General features: G+C 33.9%; 6 protein-coding genes across 6 annotated transcripts; 2 read left to right on the plus strand and 4 right to left on the minus strand.

Moving 5' to 3' along the window:
• Positions 1–463: 463 nt before the first annotated feature.
• Positions 464–2,174, plus strand: NAEGRDRAFT_79147 (protein phosphatase 2A 55 kDa regulatory B subunit). The gene is made up of 3 exons (XM_002678909.1): positions 464–742; positions 854–1,111; positions 1,158–2,174. Exons 1-3 carry the CDS (start codon positions 676–678, stop codon positions 2,138–2,140), a joined length of 1,308 nt encoding a protein of 435 aa, XP_002678955.1. The 5' UTR covers positions 464–675; the 3' UTR covers positions 2,141–2,174.
• A 168-nt stretch (positions 2,175–2,342) lies between these two features.
• Positions 2,343–2,752, minus strand: NAEGRDRAFT_36106 (uncharacterized protein). The gene is made up of 2 exons (XM_002679019.1): positions 2,741–2,752; positions 2,343–2,697 (listed from the first exon to the last, which is right to left on the minus strand). Exon 2 carries the CDS (start codon positions 2,694–2,696, stop codon positions 2,376–2,378), a length of 321 nt encoding a protein of 106 aa, XP_002679065.1. The 5' UTR covers position 2,697; positions 2,741–2,752; the 3' UTR covers positions 2,343–2,375.
• A 908-nt stretch (positions 2,753–3,660) lies between these two features.
• On the plus strand, positions 3,661–15,605 carry NAEGRDRAFT_36107 (axonemal dynein heavy chain; the record flags this gene model as incomplete). Its single annotated transcript, XM_002678910.1, has 4 exons — positions 3,661–3,817; positions 3,867–4,390; positions 4,496–14,720; positions 14,763–15,605. 4 exons carry the CDS (start codon positions 3,661–3,663, stop codon positions 15,584–15,586), a joined length of 11,730 nt encoding a protein of 3,909 aa, XP_002678956.1. The 3' UTR covers positions 15,587–15,605.
• A 129-nt stretch (positions 15,606–15,734) lies between these two features.
• On the minus strand, positions 15,735–16,451 carry NAEGRDRAFT_47828 (uncharacterized protein; the record flags this gene model as incomplete). Its single annotated transcript, XM_002679020.1, has 1 exon — positions 15,735–16,451. One exon carries the CDS (start codon positions 16,449–16,451, stop codon positions 15,735–15,737), a length of 717 nt encoding a protein of 238 aa, XP_002679066.1.
• Positions 16,452–17,354: 903 nt separating this feature from the next.
• Positions 17,355–18,086, minus strand: NAEGRDRAFT_79150 (uncharacterized protein; the record flags this gene model as incomplete). The annotated part of the gene is made up of 1 exon (XM_002679021.1): positions 17,355–18,086. The coding sequence occupies one exon, from the start codon at positions 18,084–18,086 to the stop codon at positions 17,526–17,528; it is 561 nt and encodes a 186-aa protein (XP_002679067.1). The 3' UTR covers positions 17,355–17,525.
• A 1,675-nt stretch (positions 18,087–19,761) lies between these two features.
• NAEGRDRAFT_79151 (dual specificity protein phosphatase) lies at positions 19,762–22,118 on the minus strand. Its single transcript, XM_002679022.1, has 2 exons — positions 21,349–22,118; positions 19,762–21,308 (listed from the first exon to the last, which is right to left on the minus strand). Exons 1-2 carry the CDS (start codon positions 22,018–22,020, stop codon positions 19,806–19,808), a joined length of 2,175 nt encoding a protein of 724 aa, XP_002679068.1. The 5' UTR covers positions 22,021–22,118; the 3' UTR covers positions 19,762–19,805.
• Positions 22,119–22,385: the final 267 nt, after the last annotated feature.

Consider the following 22,385-nt stretch of genomic DNA (forward strand, 5'->3'; position numbering starts at 1 on the left):
TATATTTTCTAAATACATTTCAGTTCAACACACAATACGATTGAACCAAAGTGATCAGTATTAGGTTACAGAGTTGTAGTGACCATTTTTACAATGACTAATTCATTCGTCATCCATTCTTTGTTTTAATACAATGATCTTCAGATTGTATGTTTCAGAATAAGTGGTATGAGAGAGAACACTGTTGTTCTGTTACCCAATAAATTGAATAGATATTCAATGTAAATCACACAAGATCCTCGTGTTGTTTGACAAACAACGCAATAAAGGCCCTATTTAAAAGTTAAAAAGGTTGCATCTTGTGCCGACAACTCTTCCAAAATCAAGAGTCTTTTCAACCGCAATTACAGTACTTTTGTACCAGCATCACAAAATTCTTTATCATTGTAAAGCATTTTTACGCAAGCATCCAAGAGCTTCAACAACCTATCCCACCAATCTGTTGTGGGGTAAAAAATCCTGAAAAAAATTCTAGCGTTTCACCCTCTCGTTTTTCATCCCACACTTCTCCATTTCCCTCCATTTTAAAATCATATTGGGTATCTCCATTCAGTTCCTGTCTGATACAATCACACTAGTTCTTCAAAAACTGTGATTTACCTTCCTGTATATACACAAAACATCCTTTACGAGAGACTAATTTTTTCTTCTTGTACAATTATAATTTAAAACAAAATGTCCAAATCTGAGTGGAAATTTCAACAAGTTTTTGGTGATAACAAAAGCGAAGAACCTGTAGATGGTATAGTATCATTTATTTTCTTATTGTTGTTCTAATGAACTTTTGTTTTAATTTTTTTCTTTTCACAACAATAACAAATTAATTCCTAAACACTTTACCATTGGTAAACAGATGATATAATATCAGCATTGGAGTTTGACCGTACTGGTAACTACCTTGCTATTGGTGATAGAGGTGGAAGAGTAGTTGTGTTGCAACGAAACCAACAAAAGAGGAAAGTTGGAGCGGAATATGGTGTAATGACGGAATTTCAAAGTCATGAAGCCGAATTTGACTACTTGAAGAGTTTAGAAATTGAAGAGAAAATTAACAAAATCAAGTGGTATCCATCTAAATGTAATAATAATCTCTTTTTATTAACAACAAACGGTATGTAATTTAAAGTTATATTGTATTGTTGTTAACATTTAAACAGACAAGACAATTAAATTTTGGAAGGTTCACGAAAAGCAAAACAAAAAGATTTCCAATCTTAACTTGAATGGTAACATTAGAAGCGTGAGCGATATTAAGGAATTGAAGATACCATCTGTAAACAAGGCTGAAAATGTTATTTCTCACACACCTAAGAAAATTTTTGCCAATGCACACGCTTACCACATTAATTCCATCTCTTTCAATACCGATGGAGAAACATTTTTATCAGCTGATGATCTTCGTATCAATTTGTGGCATATTAACCATCAAAAGGAAAGTCACAACATTGTAGATATAAAGCCATCCAATATGGAAGATTTGTCAGAAGTTATCACCTCTGCTTCATTCCACCCTGAACAATGCAGCACATTTTTGTATAGTAGCAGTAAGGGTACGATAAAGTTGGGTGACTTGAGACAATCTAGTACTTGCAGTTCATATGCCAAGGTATTCGAAGTTGAAGAAGATCCATCAAGCAAGACTTTCTTCTCTGAAATTATTGCCTCTGTTTCCGATGCTCAATTCAGTCCAGATGGTAGATATATCCTTTCAAGAGATTACATGACTCTTAAATTGTGGGATGTCAAGATGGAAAATAGGCCTTTGAAGGTATTTAACATGCATGAAGGTTTGCGATCAAAATTATGCGATCTCTATGAAAATGATTGTATCTTTGATAAGTTTGAATGTTGTTTCAGTGGTGATGGTAGTCAAATCTTGACTGGTTCTTACAAGAATCATATCCATGTTTATGATAAACAAGGAAAGAATCATGATCACTTTGAAGCCTCTCCAACCCCAACAATCAAGAAACAAAAAAAGTCAACAGGTCTTTTGACAAGGAAAAGCAAGAAGGAAGATCAATTCGAAGTCTCAGACTTTTCCAAGAAGTGTCTTCACCTCACTTGGCACCCAACTGAAAATATTATTGCTGTTTCATCAGTGAGCAGTCTCTACATTTTTGCTCAAAATAATATTTAAAATTCATGTTAATAAAATTAGTATTATTCTTGACAATTTAAACAGTAACTAAGTGAAATAAGATGTAAACATTATCCAAAAGGTCAATGCTTAGGAAGGAAAGTGAAAGCTTCTTGTTTTGGAACTTAAGTCATTTCACACAAGTGAAAATGAGAGAAAAGATGAAGGAATTCGGATTTTCAAAAACACAAACATTTCAAGTATGATTAATTTTAAAAGTTTATTTTGAATAAATTTATTCTTGCTTTCTCTTTGGCTTCATTGGTGGAGCTCTGACCTTTCTACCATCCTTAGAACGGACACGAACAATTCTACCGTGGATAGCACAAGAGACACAGTAATGGAGCTTCAAGTACATCTTTGGCAATTCATATTCTTCATAAGCAGAAGCGTCACCAATATCCTTGACAGCAGCAGATTCAACAATGCTTCTAACCAAGAACTTCTTGATGGACTTATCCTTTGGGACGCTCTTACCGCAGTTATCACATCTGACGGCTCTAGTCTTACCTCTGTTAACCAAAGCTCTACCGTTATTCTTTCTCTTGCTAGTCATTCTTTGTGGTGTAAGTAAAAAAAGCGAGAAGAGTGATAACTTACTTGTTTGACGATTTTTTTTTCAACAAGATTTCTAAATTTTTGCGGTTAACCACTTGCTGGTTGTTATTACAATAAAAATTTTTGGCTGGGGAAAATAACAAAAATGCTTTGATGGCAAACAGCAAGCCTTCAATATTTGCCAAGCAATAACCAGCAAAACTTTATCATAACAAAACCCGAACCTAGATATCTTATTATTGGATGATGTATTGTGAGTGTTTGATAAATTTCAAACACGAAAACTCACAATAGAGGTTGTATTTAAAAATAGTTGTTCGTGGTGGAAAGAAAATCAAAATTTCTTCGTTGTTGTATGGTGAATGGCGCCAAATGATGTTTACAGACAAAAAAAATGAAAAAAGGCTTCCATAACAACTTTTGGACTGGCTCAAACAATGATGAAGGCAATGCCTCAAACAGCCAGAACAGAAGAAAACCGGAAGAGTTATCCGCAAAAGCAGAACAATCCAAGTTTTCTAAAACACTCAAAACAAGATTGTATTCAAATAGGGATGAAAAACTAAGTCAAGGATCTGATAACATTTCCTTCGCCAAAACAACAAACATTCAAAAACCAAAGGAAATTAAATCAGAACAATTTTCATCGACTCAGAAGAGAATGAAACCAAATGACTTGGACTTCTTCAACAAACCAACAGATGAAACAATGCAACTTGTAAATATTAGGAGTCCAACACCACAAAATAGGATTGAGGAAGGTGAAATCAAAAGAGAGGCCTTTGACAAATCAACAATAAGATTAAAACCTCTATCATCACAATCACCAAGACTAGAAATGGATGATTCAAATCCATTGAATCCTCTTAAAAAATCGCCAATGTGGTTCATAGGTTGGTATTTTATTGATTGTTAATATTTTCTTACATTTAAAAGAACGACTAAAGAAAAATCCATCCAGTATGGAATATGTCTATCTAGTTCCGTATCAAGATGAAACAAATGAACCTTATAACCCATACAAACTACAAATAGTATCACATGCATCAATAGCAGATAAACCAGATTATTATACGCTGAGTGCAACTGGTGTGACACACTTTATTAATGGAGAAGCAGGTTAGTATCAATTTTTTCGTTCTATTTCATTGAATATTCAATATTTTAGATTTTACTCCATTAACTAGATGGGTTCAAGAACATGATACTTTCCAAAAGATACTCAAAATCAAATTCTTTGCTAATTTCAGAAAGTGGAAAGCCTTTTATTTCTTTAAAAAGTTGATAACCAGGAAAAAGAGAGCTATTTCTTCTGCTACATTAAACGAAAGACTCTTTTTCATCAATAATAACAAATCACTAAGAGATATCAGATTAGAATGTATTAAAATAACCGAGTTGGAATTATTTAAAGATAACAAGGGTGAAACCCTAACAGTTGAAGATTTTACAAAGAGGCAAGAATTACAAAAAGAAGAAGTTAGTCGACAATTGATCGATATTTGTGATGTAATTGCTGATATGATTTACGAAGCTTGTAGAGATACTATGATTGATGCAGGATTTGGAGACCGATTTGGGGATTTGGATCAAATTCCGGATATTGAACAAAAAAATAAGGATAATGGAAGTACTTTTGGTTTTGGAAAGAATGAAGAGGAAAATGATGATGAATTCGAAGAAAAGACATCAGTAAATAGATCAATGAGATCTATCTCTGCTAAGAAAGGGAGCAGAAATAACCTCACAAGTAATTTCCAATCATTCAATATGACATATACAGAAAAATCCTTAAAGAGAAAAGTTTGCAAGAGAATTATTAGTTTTATTAGGTTATGCGACTTTTTGGTTTTAGATTCATTGATTGAACTTGTCGAAAAATCTGTTGAAAGAATTTTGCACAAGATTGTTACACTTTCTGAGAATAGTGACAAGAACATTGAAGAAGAAATTATGCAGCTAGGTTTAATAGGAACTGAAGATTTAGAAATTGTTCCATTATTTAAAGTAGACATTAGATTCTCTGATCAAAAATTACAAATTCTTCCTTCTAAGGAACAATTCGATAAGAGAGTCTCTAAAGTTATTGAGGGATTTTTCGAGGCAATTAGACTTGACAAATTCATTACTAGAAAGAAATTTGAAGAATACACTGACCCTGTTATTAATGATAAGGGTGCTGATGCTATAGTAAGCGAGGGAATCACAGTTAAAGAAAGAATAACAAGAAGAGAATCGTATGACAGATTATTGAAGAGTATCAAAGAAACACTTTCTATTGCCTTCAAAGATGTTGAAAAATACGCAAAAGAATACGAACCAATCAAGGTCAAATATTTAGAAAACAAGGAAATGTTAGAGACTGAGGTATCTTCTTTAAAGGAAAAAGATTTGCCATTGGAATGGTTCCAAGACGAAATGAACAAGTACAAACATCAGGATAGAGAGGTTAAACAAATGAGAACATACAAGTATAAGGGAATTTTCTATGTAGATACACAAATGCTAAAAGAAACCTTCTCTCCTTCACCAACAGAATGTCTTAAGAAGTTACACATTATTCTTCCAGAATTGTCAAAGGACAAGAATCAAATACTGTACAAAAAATTGGAAAAAGCCATGGAAAGGTTTAAGGCTTTCCCTGCATCTGTTGAGGACTTTGTAGAATTTTTAAGATTTGTTGAAAAAACAGTCGCTAGTCTGGATGAGTTGGAGACTGAATTCAAGACAGTATCTGATTTCTATAAATTAATGGATGATGAGAAAGTTAAGGTTCCAGTGGAAGATAAGAACTTTTTCCAAGATTTTACTGTTTCTACCATATCTACTCTTAGGTCTTCAATCAGTAGAGCTGAAGACAGCAAAGAAGATCGTATCAATAAGTTCTCTGTCGATCTTAAGAGAAAGATTGATGATCTTAGAGGAGAAATACAAGATTTCTTGGAGAAATCAAAAGATCCTATGGTTTCAGATGTAAATTATGCAGATAGTAGGGATAGAATCGAGGACGTAATATCATACCTTATGGATCTTAAGAACGGTATGGATAAGGCTCAAAAGAGATCAATAGAGTTGATAGGATATCAAGAACTATTCAAGGTTAAAACTGATAGTATTGATGAAATGCCAATTATTGCCAAAGAAATTGATCACAAACTCAAACTTTGGACTACCATGAGAAGCTGGAACGATTTTGAATCAGAAAACAAATGTAAAATTTTCAAGGATGTTTCTGCAGAAGAGGTTAAAAGAAATATTGATAACTTCCAATATACAGCCTCATTCTTGCAAAAGAATTCAGAGGAGGAAAATCCTGTTACAAAGAAACTCTCAGATTATACTGACAACTGGCGATTGGTACTTCCAATCATTGAAGATTTGAAGAATGTCTCTCTTAGAACAAGACATTGGAGAATTTTGGACAATATTGTTGGATCCACCATATCCGAGAAGAACTTTGAGCTGTCTCTATTGTTCGATTCTGATATTATTGAAAAGAGAAAGAGAATTCAAGAAATTTCTGAACAAGCTTCAAATGAAGCTTCACTGGAAGAACAGCTCAAGAAGGTCAAAGAGAACTGGTTCAAATCAGAATTCCCTATCGTTTCACATAAGGATATGACAATTATTGGAAGTGTTGAAGATATCATGTCATTGTTAGAAGATGACAGAATTGTTCTCTCAACAATTTTAAGTTCAAGATTTGTTACAGCCATCAAGGATCAAGTTGAAGAATTATTCAATGATCTCAATTTGATATACTCTACTATTCAAGAAATTATTTATTGTCAAAGAAAGTGGATGTACCTCGAAAATGTTTTTGTATCTGCAGATATTGCTGCAGAATTGAAGGAAGATCACAAATTATTTGTTTCCATTGACAGATTCTATAAGGAAGCAATGAAGAGGGCAAAAGAAGTTAAGAATGTACACAGAGTTATTATTGGTGCTGAATCCTCTGTTAAGAGTGGTTTATACGACAAGTTGAGAGTACATAATACTCACCTTGATAGAATTGAAAAGAGTTTGGAAGAATATCTTAAGAAGAAGAGAAATCTTTTCCCAAGATTCTACTTCTTGTCCAATGAAGACTTGATCGATATTTTATCGCACACAAGTAACCCACAAGCTGTTCAACCATATTTACCACAATGTTTCGAAGGTATGAAAACTCTTGACATTGATTCATCCAAGTACGTAAAGGGTATGATTTCTAAGGAAGGAGAAAGAGTTCAATTTGTTTCCACTACAACAAGAGCCGACGATGTAGTTGAAGACTGGTTAAGAGAAGTAGAACAACACATGTTCGACACTCTTCGTCAATTTATGAAAAGAGCAGTCAGAGATTATCCAAAGAAGGAGAGAACAGTTTGGATGAGAGACCATATTGCTCAAGTTGTATTGACTGTTTCTCAAATTTATTGGAGTTATGATGTTACAAATTGTCTTACTTCAGAAAATCCAAGAAAGGAACTAGAAAAGTTTTACGACAAATCTATTGCTTTGCTTAATGATTTAGCTTATTTAACCAGAACAAAACTTTCATCGAATGAAAGAAAGCTTATTGGTACAATGATTATTTTGGACGTCCACGCCAGAGATGTCATTAAGGCTATGATTGAAGAAGGTGTTAATGATGTTAATAACTTTGGTTGGTTGAAACAACTTAGATTCTATTGGGAGTCTGATGTTGATGATTGTATTGTTAGACAATCTAATTCAGTATTCAGATATGGATATGAATATGGTGGCATTCAATCTAGACTTGTTATTACACCTCTAACCGATAGAGTTTACATGACTTTAACAGGAGCTCTTCACCTTAACCTTGGTGGCAGTCCTGAAGGACCTGCTGGTACAGGTAAAACTGAATCTGTAAAGGATTTGTCTAAAGCTTTGGCTAGACCTTGTGTAGTTTATAACTGTTCTGAAGGTGTTACCTATACAATGATGTACCAATTTTTCAGTGGTATTGTTCAAGTTGGTGCCTGGGCTTGTTTTGACGAATTTAACAGAATTAATGCTGAAGTGTTATCAGTTATTGCTACTCAATTACTCACTATTCAAGATGCACTAAAGGCTAAAAAGACAAGATTCATGTTGGAAGATGATCAAGAAATTTCTTTGAGACATACTTGTGGTGTTTTTATTACTATGAATCCTGGTTATGCTGGTCGTACTGAGCTTCCAGATAACTTGAAGGCTCTTTTTAGACCAGTGGCTGTCATGTTACCTGACTACAGAATGATTGCCGAAGTTATTTTATTCTCTGAAGGTTATCAAGATGCATTACCTCTCTCTAGAAAGATGACACAATTGTACAAGTTGTCTAACGAACAGCTTTCTACACAAGATCACTACGATTTCGGTATGAGAGCTATGAAATCAGTACTTGTTATGGCTGGTGAATTGAAGAGAGCTAATCCTGATTTGAGTGAAAGCACAACTTTAATGAAGGCCATGATTGACAGTAACCTTCCAAAATTCGTCCAAGAAGATATTTCACTTTTCCAAGGTATTGTTTCAGATTTATTCCCAGGTATTCAAGCTCCAGAAGAAAAACATGGTGAATTGGAAGTTGGTTTTAGGGATATTATTGCCAGAAAGGGTCTTGAACCTGTGCCGAACTTTATCAAGAAAGTTGTACAGTTTTATGATACATTAGTGATTCGTCATGGTGTTATGTTAGTTGGACCAACTGGTGGTGGTAAATCTGAAATCAGACATGTTCTCTATGATACTATGAACTACCTAAAGGAAGAAAAACGATCAAACTCCTCTAGTGTATACAAAGTTCAACAATACCTTTTGAATCCAAAATCAATTACATATGGAGAATTGTATGGTGTTCTTAATATGACTACCCAAGAATGGTTTGATGGTTTAATCCCGTACTTTGCAAGAAAAGCTACCAAGGACACATCTGAAGACAAGAAATGGATTATTTTTGATGGCCCTGTTGATACTCTCTGGATTGAAAGTATGAACTCTGTTTTGGATGACAGTAAGCTTCTTTGTTTAGATAATACTGAGCGTATCCAATTGAATGATAAGATCAGCTTCATATTTGAGGTTCAGGATTTGGCTGTAGCTTCTCCAGCTACAGTCAGTAGATGTGGTATGGTTTTCGTGGATCCAGTTGAATTGGGTTGGAAGCCATATGTTTCATCGTGGTTGAGAAATTCTACCGTTTCTGCTTTGAGCTCGGAAAATAAGGATGTATTAGAAAAGCTCTTTGATGATTATGTTCAAGACGGACTTGATTTTATCAGAAATGAATGTTTTGAAGAAGTGCCAAGTAATAATTTGAACTTGGTTACAAGTTTGTGTGGTCTTATTGATTCATTATTTGTGGATCATAAGGAGAAATTAGATGGAGAGAAGACAAAGCAACTTGTAAACTTTGTATTCCTTTTCTGTTATATTTGGTCTATTGGTGCCAATATTGTTGATGAATCCATGGAGAAGTTTGATAGATTTGTTAAAGAAAAGTTCAAGAAGGCTAATATTGTACCATCCAATGGATCTGTTTATGACTTCTTTGTAGATTTCGAGGCAGTCTCTTTTACTACATGGGAAACCTTGAAACCTACATTCTCCTATTCAGGAAATGTTCCATTTTATGAAATTATTGTCCCAACAGTTGATACTGTTAGATATTCATATCTCATTAAGACCTTACTTAAAAATGAAAAGCCAGTTTTGTTCAATGGTAAGACTGGTGTTGGTAAGACCTCTATGATATTCAATGCACTTCAAAACTTTGAATTTAAACATAAGGGTGAATCATTTGCAACTGAACTTGTATCAGTTCAATTTTCAGCAAGAACCGATAGTGGAAGAACTAGAGAAATGATAGAAAGTAAACTTGTGGAAAAGAAGAAAGCTCTTTATGCGCCACCAGGAAAGAAGGTTGTTATATTTATTGACGACCTCAATATGCCTAATCTTGAACAATTTGGTGCTCAACCTCCAATTGAACTTATTAGACAAATGATTGGATGTGGTGGTTTCTTCGATGTTTCTAACAGAGAAGAATTCCCTTGGAAGATGGTTCATGATTCTACTGTTGCAGCTGCATGCGGTCCTCCAGGAGGTGGTAGAAATCCAACAACACCAAGATTAATAAGATTATTCCACCTCTTTAGAGTACCTGAATTGTCAAAGAATAGTATGACTTTAATCTTTGAAAGTATTCTTGATGGATTCTTTACATTCAACTCTTTCAGTGAAGATATTAGAAGTTCAACAAAACCAATAGTTAAAACAGCTATTGATTTGTATGGTAGAGTTTGTGATAGATTCAGACCAACTCCAAGTTGTGCTCACTATTCTTTCAACTTAAGAGATTTATCAAAGATTTTCCAAGGTATTGTTCAAGTTAAACCTTCTATGAAGGATTCAAATCAATTCCTTAGGCTTTTTGCCCACGAATCTTGTAGATGCATGTTTGATAGATTAATTAACTTTAAGGACAGAACTGACTTCTCCGCTATCCTTATTGAACTCTTAAAGAGGTACTTTAAAGGACAGAACTGGGAAGATTCTGATTTCTTAGGTGATAGAGCTATTGCATTTGGTAATTTCATGGAAAATGGAGATAGTGAGGAAAAGCCATATGTCCAACTCAATTTGGATAAAATGCAAACTGAGCTTGATGATTACCAAATGAGATACAATCTCAATAATACAGGACAACTTGATCTTGTTTTCTTCCCTGATGCCGCAAAGAATATTATTAGAATTGCCAGAATTTTATCTCAAAAGAGAAGTAACGCGTTATTGATTGGTGTAGGTGGTTCTGGTAAACAAAGTCTCACTCGTCTTTCCTCTTTCATTGCAGGATATAAAACATTTGAAATTAACCTCAAGAGAAATTATGATATTGATGACTTTAGAGAAGATCTCAGAAGTTTATTTAGAATGGCAGGAGGTGTTGAAGGAGGACCAATGGTATTCCTCATTACAGACTCCCAGATTGTTGATGATGCATTCCTTGAGGATGTTAATAATATTTTGAACTCTGGTGAAGTTCCAAACTTATTCCCTTCTGATGAAAAGGAAAAGCTTATTAATGAACTCAGACCATTAGCTCAAAAAGCAGGTATTACAGAAACTAGAGATGCTATTTATGCCTATTTTATCAGAAGAGTCAGAGATAACCTTCACATTGTTATTTGCATGAGTCCTGTTGGTGATGATTTCAGAAGAAGAATCAGAATGTTCCCATCCCTTGTTAACTGTACCACTATTAATTGGTTTGATGAGTGGCCAGCTGTTGCGTTAAGAGGTGTTGCTCAAAGAAAGTTTGAGAAGATCAATGTTGGTAATGAGCATATTAAGCAAAAGCTTGTAGACACCTGTGTATTAGTACATAGTGATATTACAGAAATAACAAAGAGGTTTGAGGATGAAACAAGAAGAAAATTCTATATTACTCCTTCTCATTATTTGGAATTTATTAATTTCTATGGTGAATTATTGGAAGAGCAACGTCTTGAATTAAAGGAAGCAAAAGACAAATTGCAAAAAGGTCTTTTCACTCTCCAAGAAGCCAATAACAAAGTAGCCTCTTGTGAAAAAGAAATTGAAGAACTTCAACCAATATTAGAACAAAAGACAATCGAAAATGCAGTTATCACCAAAGAGGTTATGGAAAAGAAAACACAAGCAGACAAAGACAATGAAATTATCTCTGCAGAAAAGAAGGAAATTGACGAAAAGGCTAAAGTTGCTGAAGCAATGAAAAGAGATGCTGATGATAAGTTGAAGGATGTTTTACCAGCTCTGGAAGAAGCTGAAAAGGCTGTCAGTGAAGTTGGTGGACCTGAATTGAACTTGATTAGATCATATCAAAATCCTGTACAACCAATTAAGGTCACTTTAGAAGGTGTATTGATTTTGTTAGGCGAAAAGAAAACTGATTGGGAAGCTGCCCAAAAGGCTATGAGCTCTATGGACTTTAAGAAGAGAATTCTTTCCTTCAAGGAAACTATGAAGGAAAAGATGACTCCTCAAATTATAGCTAAAATCAAGAAATTGATGAAGGATGAAAACTTTACAGAAGCAGTTGTTTATAAGGCCTCTGGACCTGCTGGTTCTTTGTGTAAATGGGTTAGAAAGATGATTGAATACTATGAAGTTGAAAAAATCGTACAACCATTGATGGACAGTGCTGCTGCTGCTCAAGAAGAATTAGAAAAGCTCTTGTCTACATTAAGAATCAAGGAATCAGAATTGCAAAAGAAGACAGAATATCTTTATCAACTTCAACACCAACTTGAAGAAAATAGTAAGGAAAAGATTAGATTACAAGATCAAAAAGAAATTTCTGAAAGAAGACTTGTTGCTGCCAAGAAGCTTACAGTTTCATTGAAAGAAGAATATGAAAGATGGACCCTCTCTGTTGGAGAATTCGATGAAAGGATCAAGAATATTGCTGGTGACATCTTTTTAGCCAGTGCTTTCATTATTTATTGTGGTCCATTAACTGCTCCTTACAGAAAAGAGTTACTCGATAAATGGTGTGGATATTGCAAGGATCAAGGTATTCCATTTAGTGACAACTACTCAATTGATAAGGTAATTGCTGACCCTATTGGTATCAGAGATTGGGGCATGCAGGGCTTGCCGATGGATAATTATTCCATCCAAAACGCTTTAATAGTTACCAAGACAAAGAGATGGCCGCTTCTCATTGATCCTCAAGAACAAGCAAACAACTGGATTAAGAATATGGAAAAGGGTAACACACTCAAGACATTGAAACAATCTGAAGATAACTATATCAAAACTCTGGAAAGTTATATCACAACCGGTAAACCTGTAATGGTCGAAGGACTTTCAGAAAAAATTGATCCAACACTCCAACCAATTTTGAGTAAGGAAGTTTTCAAGAGTAAGGGTAAATTAGTATTGAAGATGGGTAATTCTGAAATTGACTTTAACCCATCCTTCAAGTTGTACTTGACAACCAAATTAGCAAACCCTCATTACTTACCAGAAATTTGTAACAAGGTAACTCTGGTTAACTTTACAGTTACTTCAAAGGGTTTGGAAGACCAATTACTTGCAGATGTAGTCAGAATTTTGGAATCAAGTCTTGAAGAAGAAAGAGACAGGCTTATTGTTAGTGTCGCCGACGACAAGAAAACTTTGAAGAAGATTGAAAAGAAGATTTTGGATAGCTTGTCATCGGTCAAAGAGGACGAAAATATTCTTGACAAGACTCAAATTATCAAATCTCTAGATGACTCTAAGAACACCTCTAATGTCATTAAAGACAGAGTTAAGATTGCTGCCGAGACAGAAATCAAGATTGAACTTGCCAGAGAAAAATATAGAAGCATCGCCTCTCGTGGTTCCATCCTTTACTTTGTTCTTGCAGATTTGGCAAAGATCGATCCTATGTACCAATATTCTCTTGAATATTTTAAGGATATTTTCAATAAGTGTATTAGAATTACCAAAGATCAACATCCTTCATTAACCACAGACCAATTGCTTCCTATTTTAATAACCAACGTTACCGAATTTATCTTTACAAACGTTTGCAGAGGTCTATTTGAGAAGGACAAGATTATTTTCTCCTTCTTGATTTGTGCAAGGATTTTAATGTTTGGCCAAGTAATTGATGAAAATGAATGGTTATTATTCCTTAGAGGTGCTCCTTTAACATATGATAGTAAGAATGAACTATCTGAATGGATTTCTGATATATCTTGGAATTTACTTACAGCTTTAGATGCCGAAATTCCTCAATTAAAGGGAATAACTGCCTCAGTAACAGGCCATGTCTTCACATGGAAAAAGTTCTTTGAAGATAATGAATCTTTCAAAAAGGTTCTTCCTCTTAATTGGGAAGGAAAAATCAAACCTTTCCACAAGCTTCTATTAGTTAAATGTTTTGCAGAAGAGCAAGTTTTGTTGGCAAGCAAGGAGTTTGTCAAAAACAATTTGGGTGAATCGTTCATTAGACCACCAGGTTTAGATTTGGAAAAAGCTCTTAATGACTCAACCCCTAGTACTCCAATTACATTCATCCTTTCCCAAGGTGCTGATCCTACAAGTATGTTAAAGAGATTCGCAATTGAAAAGAACCATGAGTTGCATATTAAATCACTTGGACAAGGCCAAGAAACATCAGCCAAGAAGCTTATTGAAAGAGGAAGAAAGAATGGTGAATGGGTTTTATTACAAAATTGTCACTTGTTTGTTTCATTTATGCCTACTTTGGAAAATATTATTGCTGAATTCTCATCACCAATGGCTGTTGTACATAAGGACTTTAGATTGTGGTTGACATCTATGCCTTCAAAAGATTTCCCTATCCCAATCCTTCAAAACAGTGTCAAGGTAACTAATGAACCACCAAAGGGATTGAGATCAAATCTCAGTAGAACTTATAATGAAATTACCGATGAATACTTTTATTCATTCGAAGATGGAGAAGAATTCCCTGATTGCAGTAAGAAATTGGCATTCAGAAAACTGCTCTTTGGATTGTGTTTATTCCACGGTGTAATTCAAGAGAGAAAGAAGTTCGGTCCTTTGGGTTGGAATATTAAGTATGAATTCAACGATTCTGATTTGAGTGTTGCCCAACTTTGGTTGAAGATGTTCTTGAAAGAAAGGGAAATTATTCCATGGGATTCATTGAACTATGTTATTGGTGAAATTGTTTACGGAGGAAGAGTAACAGATCCAAATGATAGAAGAGCCCTACTAACTATTCTGTCTCAATATTTTGAAAAGAAAATTTTATCAAATGACTTTAGGTTCGCTCCTAACGATATTTATAAGGTACCATCTAGTGATCCAATTGAAGATTACAGAAATTTCATCCTAGCACTTCCAGATAATGACGAACCAGCCATCTTTAACATGCATCAAAACTCGAACATGGTATTCCAAATGCAAGAAACACAGTACCTTATTAGTACATCTATGGGTACCCAAGCATTAAGCTCTGGTGGTTCAAAGCAACATCAAATGGATTCTATTGTTCAAGAAATTGCAAACAGTAAGTATTATTATACCATATTAATTCTAATTTTTCTTTTAGAAATTATTTCCAAACTTCCTGAAAATCTTAGTAAAGCAGAGGCAGGTAAGAACACATTTATCAGAACAGAAAAAGGTGCTCTTCACTCTCTTTCCACTGTTCTTAGCCATGAAATGATGAAGTTTAACAAGTTACTTGATACAATTAGAAGCACTCTTGTTGAGCTCCAAAAGGCCATGGCAGGTTTGGTATTGATGTCTGGAGAATTAGAAAAGACATTCAAGAGCTTATTGAACAATGAGGTTCCAGAGTTATGGGCCGCATATCCTTCAAGAAAACCTCTTGGTTCTTGGATAGAAGATCTTGTTGAAAGAGTAGCATTCATGAGAGGTTGGTTGAGAAATGGATTACCAAAAGCATTCTGGCTGTCTGGATTCTTCTTCCCTCAAGGCTTTTTCACTGGTGTTCTTCAAACTTACGCTAGAAAGTACAATGTAGAAATTGATTCCTTGTCATTCTCGTTCAGAGTTCTCTTCGAAATGACTCCTGAAGAAATCCATGAAGGCCCTGAGGACGGTGTTTATGTTTATGGTTTATACTTGAATGGTGCCAAGTGGAATAAGGAAAGAGACACCCTAGAGGAATCAGAACCTGGAGAAATGAATGTGAAAATGCCAATTATTCACTTCCTTCCAGAGAAGAATCACAAAACATCACCAAAATGTTATGAGGCTCCACTTTACAAGACCAGTGAAAGAAAAGGAAAACTATCCTCTCTTGGTCAATCAACAAACTTTGTTATTTCAGTAGAGTTACCAACAGAAAAACCACCAGCCCACTGGATATCTGAAGGTGTTGCTCTGCTTTGCCAACTAGATATTTAATAAATGTATTTATTTAAATAATTTACAATACTTTATTCATAATTATGGATGATATGAGTATTCAGTGCAAAACTCGATAGAATTTTTGAAAAATTTTTGTTGATAAAGATTACCATTCTCACTCCCCCAACATACTTATTTAACTTAGTCAATTAGAATCAATATACAACTCACCTTGATTACAAGATTGGCATTGAGTAAATTTATCTGTATTCAAGTATGTTTTTTCGAAAACTAAATGTTCAATATCTTCTTTTTTTACCTCTATCACTTGTCCATTACAACTGAAACATCTTGCAAAAATATTTTCCTTTTTAAATATTATCTTAAATTCATTTACAACTTCCTTCAATTGGTCATATTTTCCTATTGATTTTACAATATAATATTTATACTTTTGCTGCTCTTCTTCTTGTACAATTTCAATAAGTTCCTGCCTTTCTTCCTCAATTTCTTCTTCCGTTTTTGGTTTCATTAATCTTTGTTGAACTAGACTTTCAACTAAGGCTTTATCACCGAGTATTTTAATTTTCTTTTTATAATTTTCCAACTTTTCTTCTTGTTGCCTAATTCTCTGTAAGAGTTTTGTAGATTTGGTTATGATCATTCTATCCTCATTCCTTGCCAGGTACAAAATATATGCATCAGAATATTCATTGCTGTAAACAGCATCAACTCCTAATTTTCGTAAATGAGACCCAACACCACACAAAGTCCCATCAAGAATATACTTTCCATCATTTCCAAAAATAATTTCCTCCTTCTGAATATCATTTTCTTTATTTTCCAATAATATTATTTCTTCTTCTTTTTGTTGATTATTTTCATTTGGTTGGTGAATTTCCTCTGAGATCTTGTCAGTCATTTTTTTTGAATTATTTTAATAATATTCAATCCCGAAGTTGCATTATTGAGAAAACTAGTGACAATCTTTACAATTTAATACCGAATTTTCCAAAGTTTTAAAAACGTGTCAAAAAAAATGGAATACAAACTCTCTCGTGAAACTTATGATTTGTATTGCTCTCTGTTGAGTAGTGCTGTAAAGAGTCATCGTTCTGGGAGTATTCTCACTCCATTTCCTATGTATTTTATGAAGAATTCAAAGAAGGATTTTGATCATTTGAAGAAGACCTTGTCCGAGATGCCTCAATCAGATCAATTATTTAAAAAACAAAATGAAATGATTTTTAGTGATATGAATAATAATTTAGTAGAGAAAATTCGGGAATGGATTGAAACCAATTGGAAAGATAAATATGAGGAATGTAATTTGGACGATATTGTTGCCTTGATGGAATTTATTATGAAGAAACAATCAAATAAGAAGTTTTCTGTTCATTATATTTCATACCAGGAGTATTTGAAAAAAAATCCAAAATTATTGATGAAACCAGATCATATATTTGAATTGAAATATAATAGTGATGAATTTGATAGGAAGAGTAATGATTTTTATACAGGTTTTCATGGAAGCTCAATTGAAAATTTCTTTTCAATCATTACAAATTCGTTACAAAATTATTCTGATACTGAGCTAATGAGAACTGGAAATGCCTTTGGAAATGGAATTTATTTATGTGAAGATGTGAGAGTGGCAAGAGATTTTTCGAAAGGAGCTGTTATTGATTGGAAAAATACAACACTTGGAAGTTATTTATCTGCAGTTGTTCAATGTAAAGTAGTGGGTAAACCACATTATGCACTAAAGGGTCAACAAGAATCAAACGAAAAGAATAGATATTTGATTGTAAATAGAAGCGAAGATGTTAGAATTCAATATGTTTTATTATTTTCCCATTTCAAAAATGAAAAAGAATTAGAAAGCTCAAGAAAGTTTTCCTATGGTATGATCTATGTCTATATTATTCTCTTACTTGCTCTAATAATAGGAAATTATTGGAAGGATATCAAGAGAGAATTAAAGAGATATAATTAATTACTTGTTATTTTCACTTTCCCTTAGTTCAACAATTTTGTTTCGTTCAGTGACAATTTCCTCCCACAATTTCTTGTTTTCTCTTTGTCTCTTTCTTTCTCCTCTCTCCAGAGCCCTCTTAAAAGGTGGTGAATCTTCCTTTAAGTATTCAACACACCAGAGAGCTGAATAATAGGCAATAACAGCCAGTATTGGATATAAAATTAATTTTTCATACCATTCAAAATCTGCTTTTGATTCTGCAAGTTTGACATATTCCTCATACTTTTTATCAATTACCTTCTTTTTCTTTTCAAATAATTCATAATCAAAATTTTTATCATTCTTTAATTCTTGTAAATCCAATTTTTTAATTTGCTGAATATCACTTCCTTCCTTTTCCTTGACATCGTTATTATTTTGATTTTCCAATTTAATATTACTATAAAATGTTCTCTGTATCAGTGTTGCTGTATTATTAGTATTAATAATTGTTCCATTGATTTTATTGCTTCGGAGGAGTGGCACCAAGATGTTTCTTATTGTTGATGGTGAAGAGAGTTGTGATCGTAACTTGAACATTTTTTAATTTTGAAAATTATCAGTAGCTATTGCCTAAGGAATCATCAAATATTATTAATAATAACAAATAAAATGTCCTCTCTCGTTGAACAACAATCAACAACAAATGGTTTATCAATGATCAGACCTGATAGTGAAGTGGATTCCGATCTTGTGATCAAGAGATTTAGATTAGACTATTTGAATGATGAAAAATTGTACATTCTCATCATTTTCCGAAAGGATACACCATCAAATATTTGGGTATGGATTGGAGCTCAAGAGGCTCCACTCTTCAAATACCTGTCTGTTTCTTTGCAATCCAAATATGTAAGTGTTTTTGTGAATTCAAACAGAGAAATAATGAGATTTAAATACACAGTCAACCTCTCTTAATGGAGCTCTCAGTACCTCAGTAATGGGACATTCATCCATGGGACTTCCTTCTACAAGTTCTGGTATATCGGAAAGACTAACCATGAAGTTTAAGAAGGTATTTATTGTAAGCTATAACCTAAAAGAGGACCAAGATGGTCAAAAACAACTATTTGTTGAGAAGAATGTGTTCGATATTTTCAAAAAACTTTTCAATTAATTTTACAATTTGTTATTAAATTAAATTAACAAAACCACTATTAAATTATTAAATAAATAAATTTCCTATTAAATTATTGTTGTTGCTTTGAACCGTGTTCCTTTTCCCATCTCAAGATGAAATCTGGCTTGTATTTTGGTAAAGTTCTTTCCAAATATGTGTCTCTATTACTGTGGATCTTCTTTGCAGCTAACAAATTTCCAGTTTTCTATATCCATGGTGATGATGAGGATTTAATAACAAATAAATAATATAATTTTCATAGTGAAAATTCATGATGAAAAATTTGGTGTTGATGATGTTGTTATTTTGTTATTATGATGGCAAATAAAGCCAATCACATATAAATGATAATGATGGTGTCAAATATTCCTCTCTCTAACGGAAACTTACATTAACAATATATTCATTAGCAACAGCCAAACCGACCATGACAAAACCACTGACAACGAACAAAGATGTTGGATTGAAAGTTCTCAATGTCTCCTTCCAAGACATTGTTGCCAATCTTTGATACCATGCTGGTGAGGCTTTACCTTGTGGACCGTCAGTAACCATTTTTTTAATTGTAATTGTATCTAAAAAATGAAGTCAAGTATGCTCTTGCATAAATTGAAGGCAACCAGAAGTGGAGCCTCTTTGCTTTCCAGAAATTTTTCATCATCATCAATTTGCTCTTTCCACACTAATACTTTGAATTTGGAAAATAATACATTTAATAACAATCTTTCTCAACCAATAAATCGTTTGGAATGGAAGCAAGCAATTTTATCGGACGGAACAGTGTTTTATAGTCATCCAACATGGGAAGAAGTTGTTGCTGAAAAACAAAGAAGAATTGAAATGGCTAAGAATAATACAACTAACGGAACACTTAATGCTGCTCAAATACAAGTTGTTAGACAATTACACGAACAAGACCCAGCAAAATATACTTCTGCAGTTTTAGCAGCAATGTTCCGTGTTAAACCAACTTATGTTGTACAAGTAATCGATAGAATGGCTGTTCAAAGTGACAGAGTTAAATGGCAGGCCAAGAAGGAAATTAGAGCACTCAAGAAGAAGAATCAAAATAGACCAAGAAGAGGTACTAAGGAATATAACGACAAATATTAAACTATACATTTACTTATGGATAATTATACCTAGGTCTTTTTCACTGTCTTGCTCAAAAAACTGAGAGTTGGTCTCATTAATCTACTACCACTATTACTTGGAGAATTTCCACTCTGAGAGGATCCACCTGATTTAGTTAGTGTTCTCTTACTATTGAGACTGGAAGAAAGGTCATTTGTTGATTGTTGCTTATTCAACGTTGAGGATGCTGTTCCACCGAAACTAGATCTTAGTGTAGTCCTTTCGGCTGCATTAACGTAAACTCCTGAATTTTCTTCTTCATCTTTTGGTCTGCTCTTAGGTGCTGAAGAAGGTCTCTTTTTACCATTTCCACTAATATCATTCTTAAGGGTACTACTAATGGTTGGTTGATGTAAAGTTGAGGACATTGGTCTGGTGAGAGATGTCCTGGTTACACTAGGTGAAATTGACCTCTTTTCTCGTGTGGTTGTTCCTGAGGTCTTTACGAAAAGAGGAGCATCTGTGGCAAGAGATCCTGTATATGAGTAATTAGTGGTATTTTCAGCGTCAACTTGCTTGGAGAGTCTATGATTCAAATTAGAATAGGTTGTTACGGTTGCATTTGACGATTCAGTATTATTTTCTGGTTCGCTTCTCTTAGGTGGAGTTGGTTTTCTGAATTTCATTGGAGCATGAGACACTGGAGTCTTTGGAGTACTTGAGTTTGTTGAAAACGAACTTGGTCTTCTTCTTCCCGAGTTGTTTAAAGAGTTGTTATTAGAATTTAAGGCTGTGCTCATATTTGTTGAATGTTGCATTGAGGAAACTTGAGTAATTGGCTTTTTCTTCTTCTTCTTTTTAATGTCATCCTCAACATCAATGCTTGCAATGGAGCTTCTTTCAGAAAAACTATCTGAAATATTATCCTTTGCAACAAGTGGTTTTGGATCCATTGTGGGCATTGGTTGTTTTAACACAGGAGTAAATAAAGTTGCTGGCAAATTATTCTTTGCCTCTGGTCCTGTCAAAATTTGGAGTCCATCATTGTCACAAGAATCATCCAATGAATTAGTTTCCGGATCAATTAAAGTTAAACTTCTTGGTTTAGCATCCATAATTCTTGGTATTTCTTTAGGTTTTATACTAGGAATTTCTTTCACTGGTTCAGTGACAGTTTGTGGGACCACTTGTTGAGGGATCACATCTTGACTTGGATTTGAAGGACTTGAGCTATTTGATGATGTTCCTGATGTTGAAGGATTGGTATTATTAATGTTAGATGATGTTACTGTTGTTGGAATTTGGTTGTTAGAAGGAATTGTTGGAGAATTTTGAGTGAGGATTGGTTGAATTGTTTCAGTTTGTTGTATTGGAATTTGAACCTGTTGAGGTAACAACTTTACTCTAAGGATTCCTTTAATTGGAACTCGTTCCTTTGTTTTAGGATCAACTGTTGATACCATATGTCTACTTCCCGGCGGCTCCTCTCTCAGTGATATTGTGAGCTTTTTCCTCATATTCTTCTTTGGTGGAGGTGGCAAAGGTTCTGTCAAAGGCAAACTATTCAAGTACTGATAAAGTTGTATTATTCAAATAAAATTGGGTACATACTGTATTTTTCAAAAGTAATTGATGAATTTCCTCTTCAGTACTGGAAGGAAGATCTACTGAAAATATATCCTTAGTTGCATTGTTTTTACGAGCAAATTCTTTCAATTGTCTCAAGAAGTAATTCTTAATTCTCATATCTGGATGAGCTACTTGCATAAAGGCAAGAGTACTCTCCAATGACCAAGAATATTTGAAAATAAAATAAGCAGCAATTAAAACACATGACCTGGAATTTCCATGAAATGATTGCACTAAAACACACTCTCCCTTTTCGAATGCTTGATCTATAAAATTGGCTACACGTGTAATATTTCTATCTCTACTATCAAGTAAAACGGTTGTTGGAACATCCCTCCAAGGAAACGTTAAATATTCAATTCCATGATCAGCATATATATTTGCAGCTTCCAATCCAGCACAGTTTACTACATGGCTCACTTTGTTTGAAAAAAGGAATTCATCATCTTGTGCAGCAATAGAATTTCCTACAAATAGACCATCCATAATTCTGACTGCTAATAAAAGTGTAGGACCAGGAGTTTCTACTGGTACAAAGTGTGGTTGCTGTTGTTGGTTTCCAAAACTTCTGGAATTAGTTATTGTATGGTTGAATAACCCTCCTCCAAAATCGGAGGAAGAATTATTAGCAACCTTTGATATAATATTATTCATCAGAGACGATTATTTCGCTGAATAGTCTGACTATCAATGATGTCCTTAATGATGGGTTTTCTCTACTACAGTTAGCTTACAAGTTGTATTTGTAAATAGAGGGAACGGCTACTGTTATTTTTTTAAAATTTAAAAATGTTTTCCCGCCATCAAGCAACAAGAGTAGAGCTGAATCAAGATGATGTAGCAGAGTTTGAAAGGACGATACAGGAAATCGAAGATGAATTATCAAGAAACCAACAAGTAGAGTCCGATCAACAACAACAAGTAGATAATAATTTAAATATTCCTTCTTCATTAAATAATAGAATTGACCCAAATACAGATATTAGAATTGGTTATTCGGAACAACAAAGAAGATTTTA

Source organism: Naegleria gruberi (genome assembly GCF_000004985.1).
Source record: "Naegleria gruberi genomic scaffold NAEGRscaffold_15, whole genome shotgun sequence".
NCBI lineage: Eukaryota > Heterolobosea > Eutetramitea > Acrasida > Naegleriidae > Naegleria > Naegleria gruberi.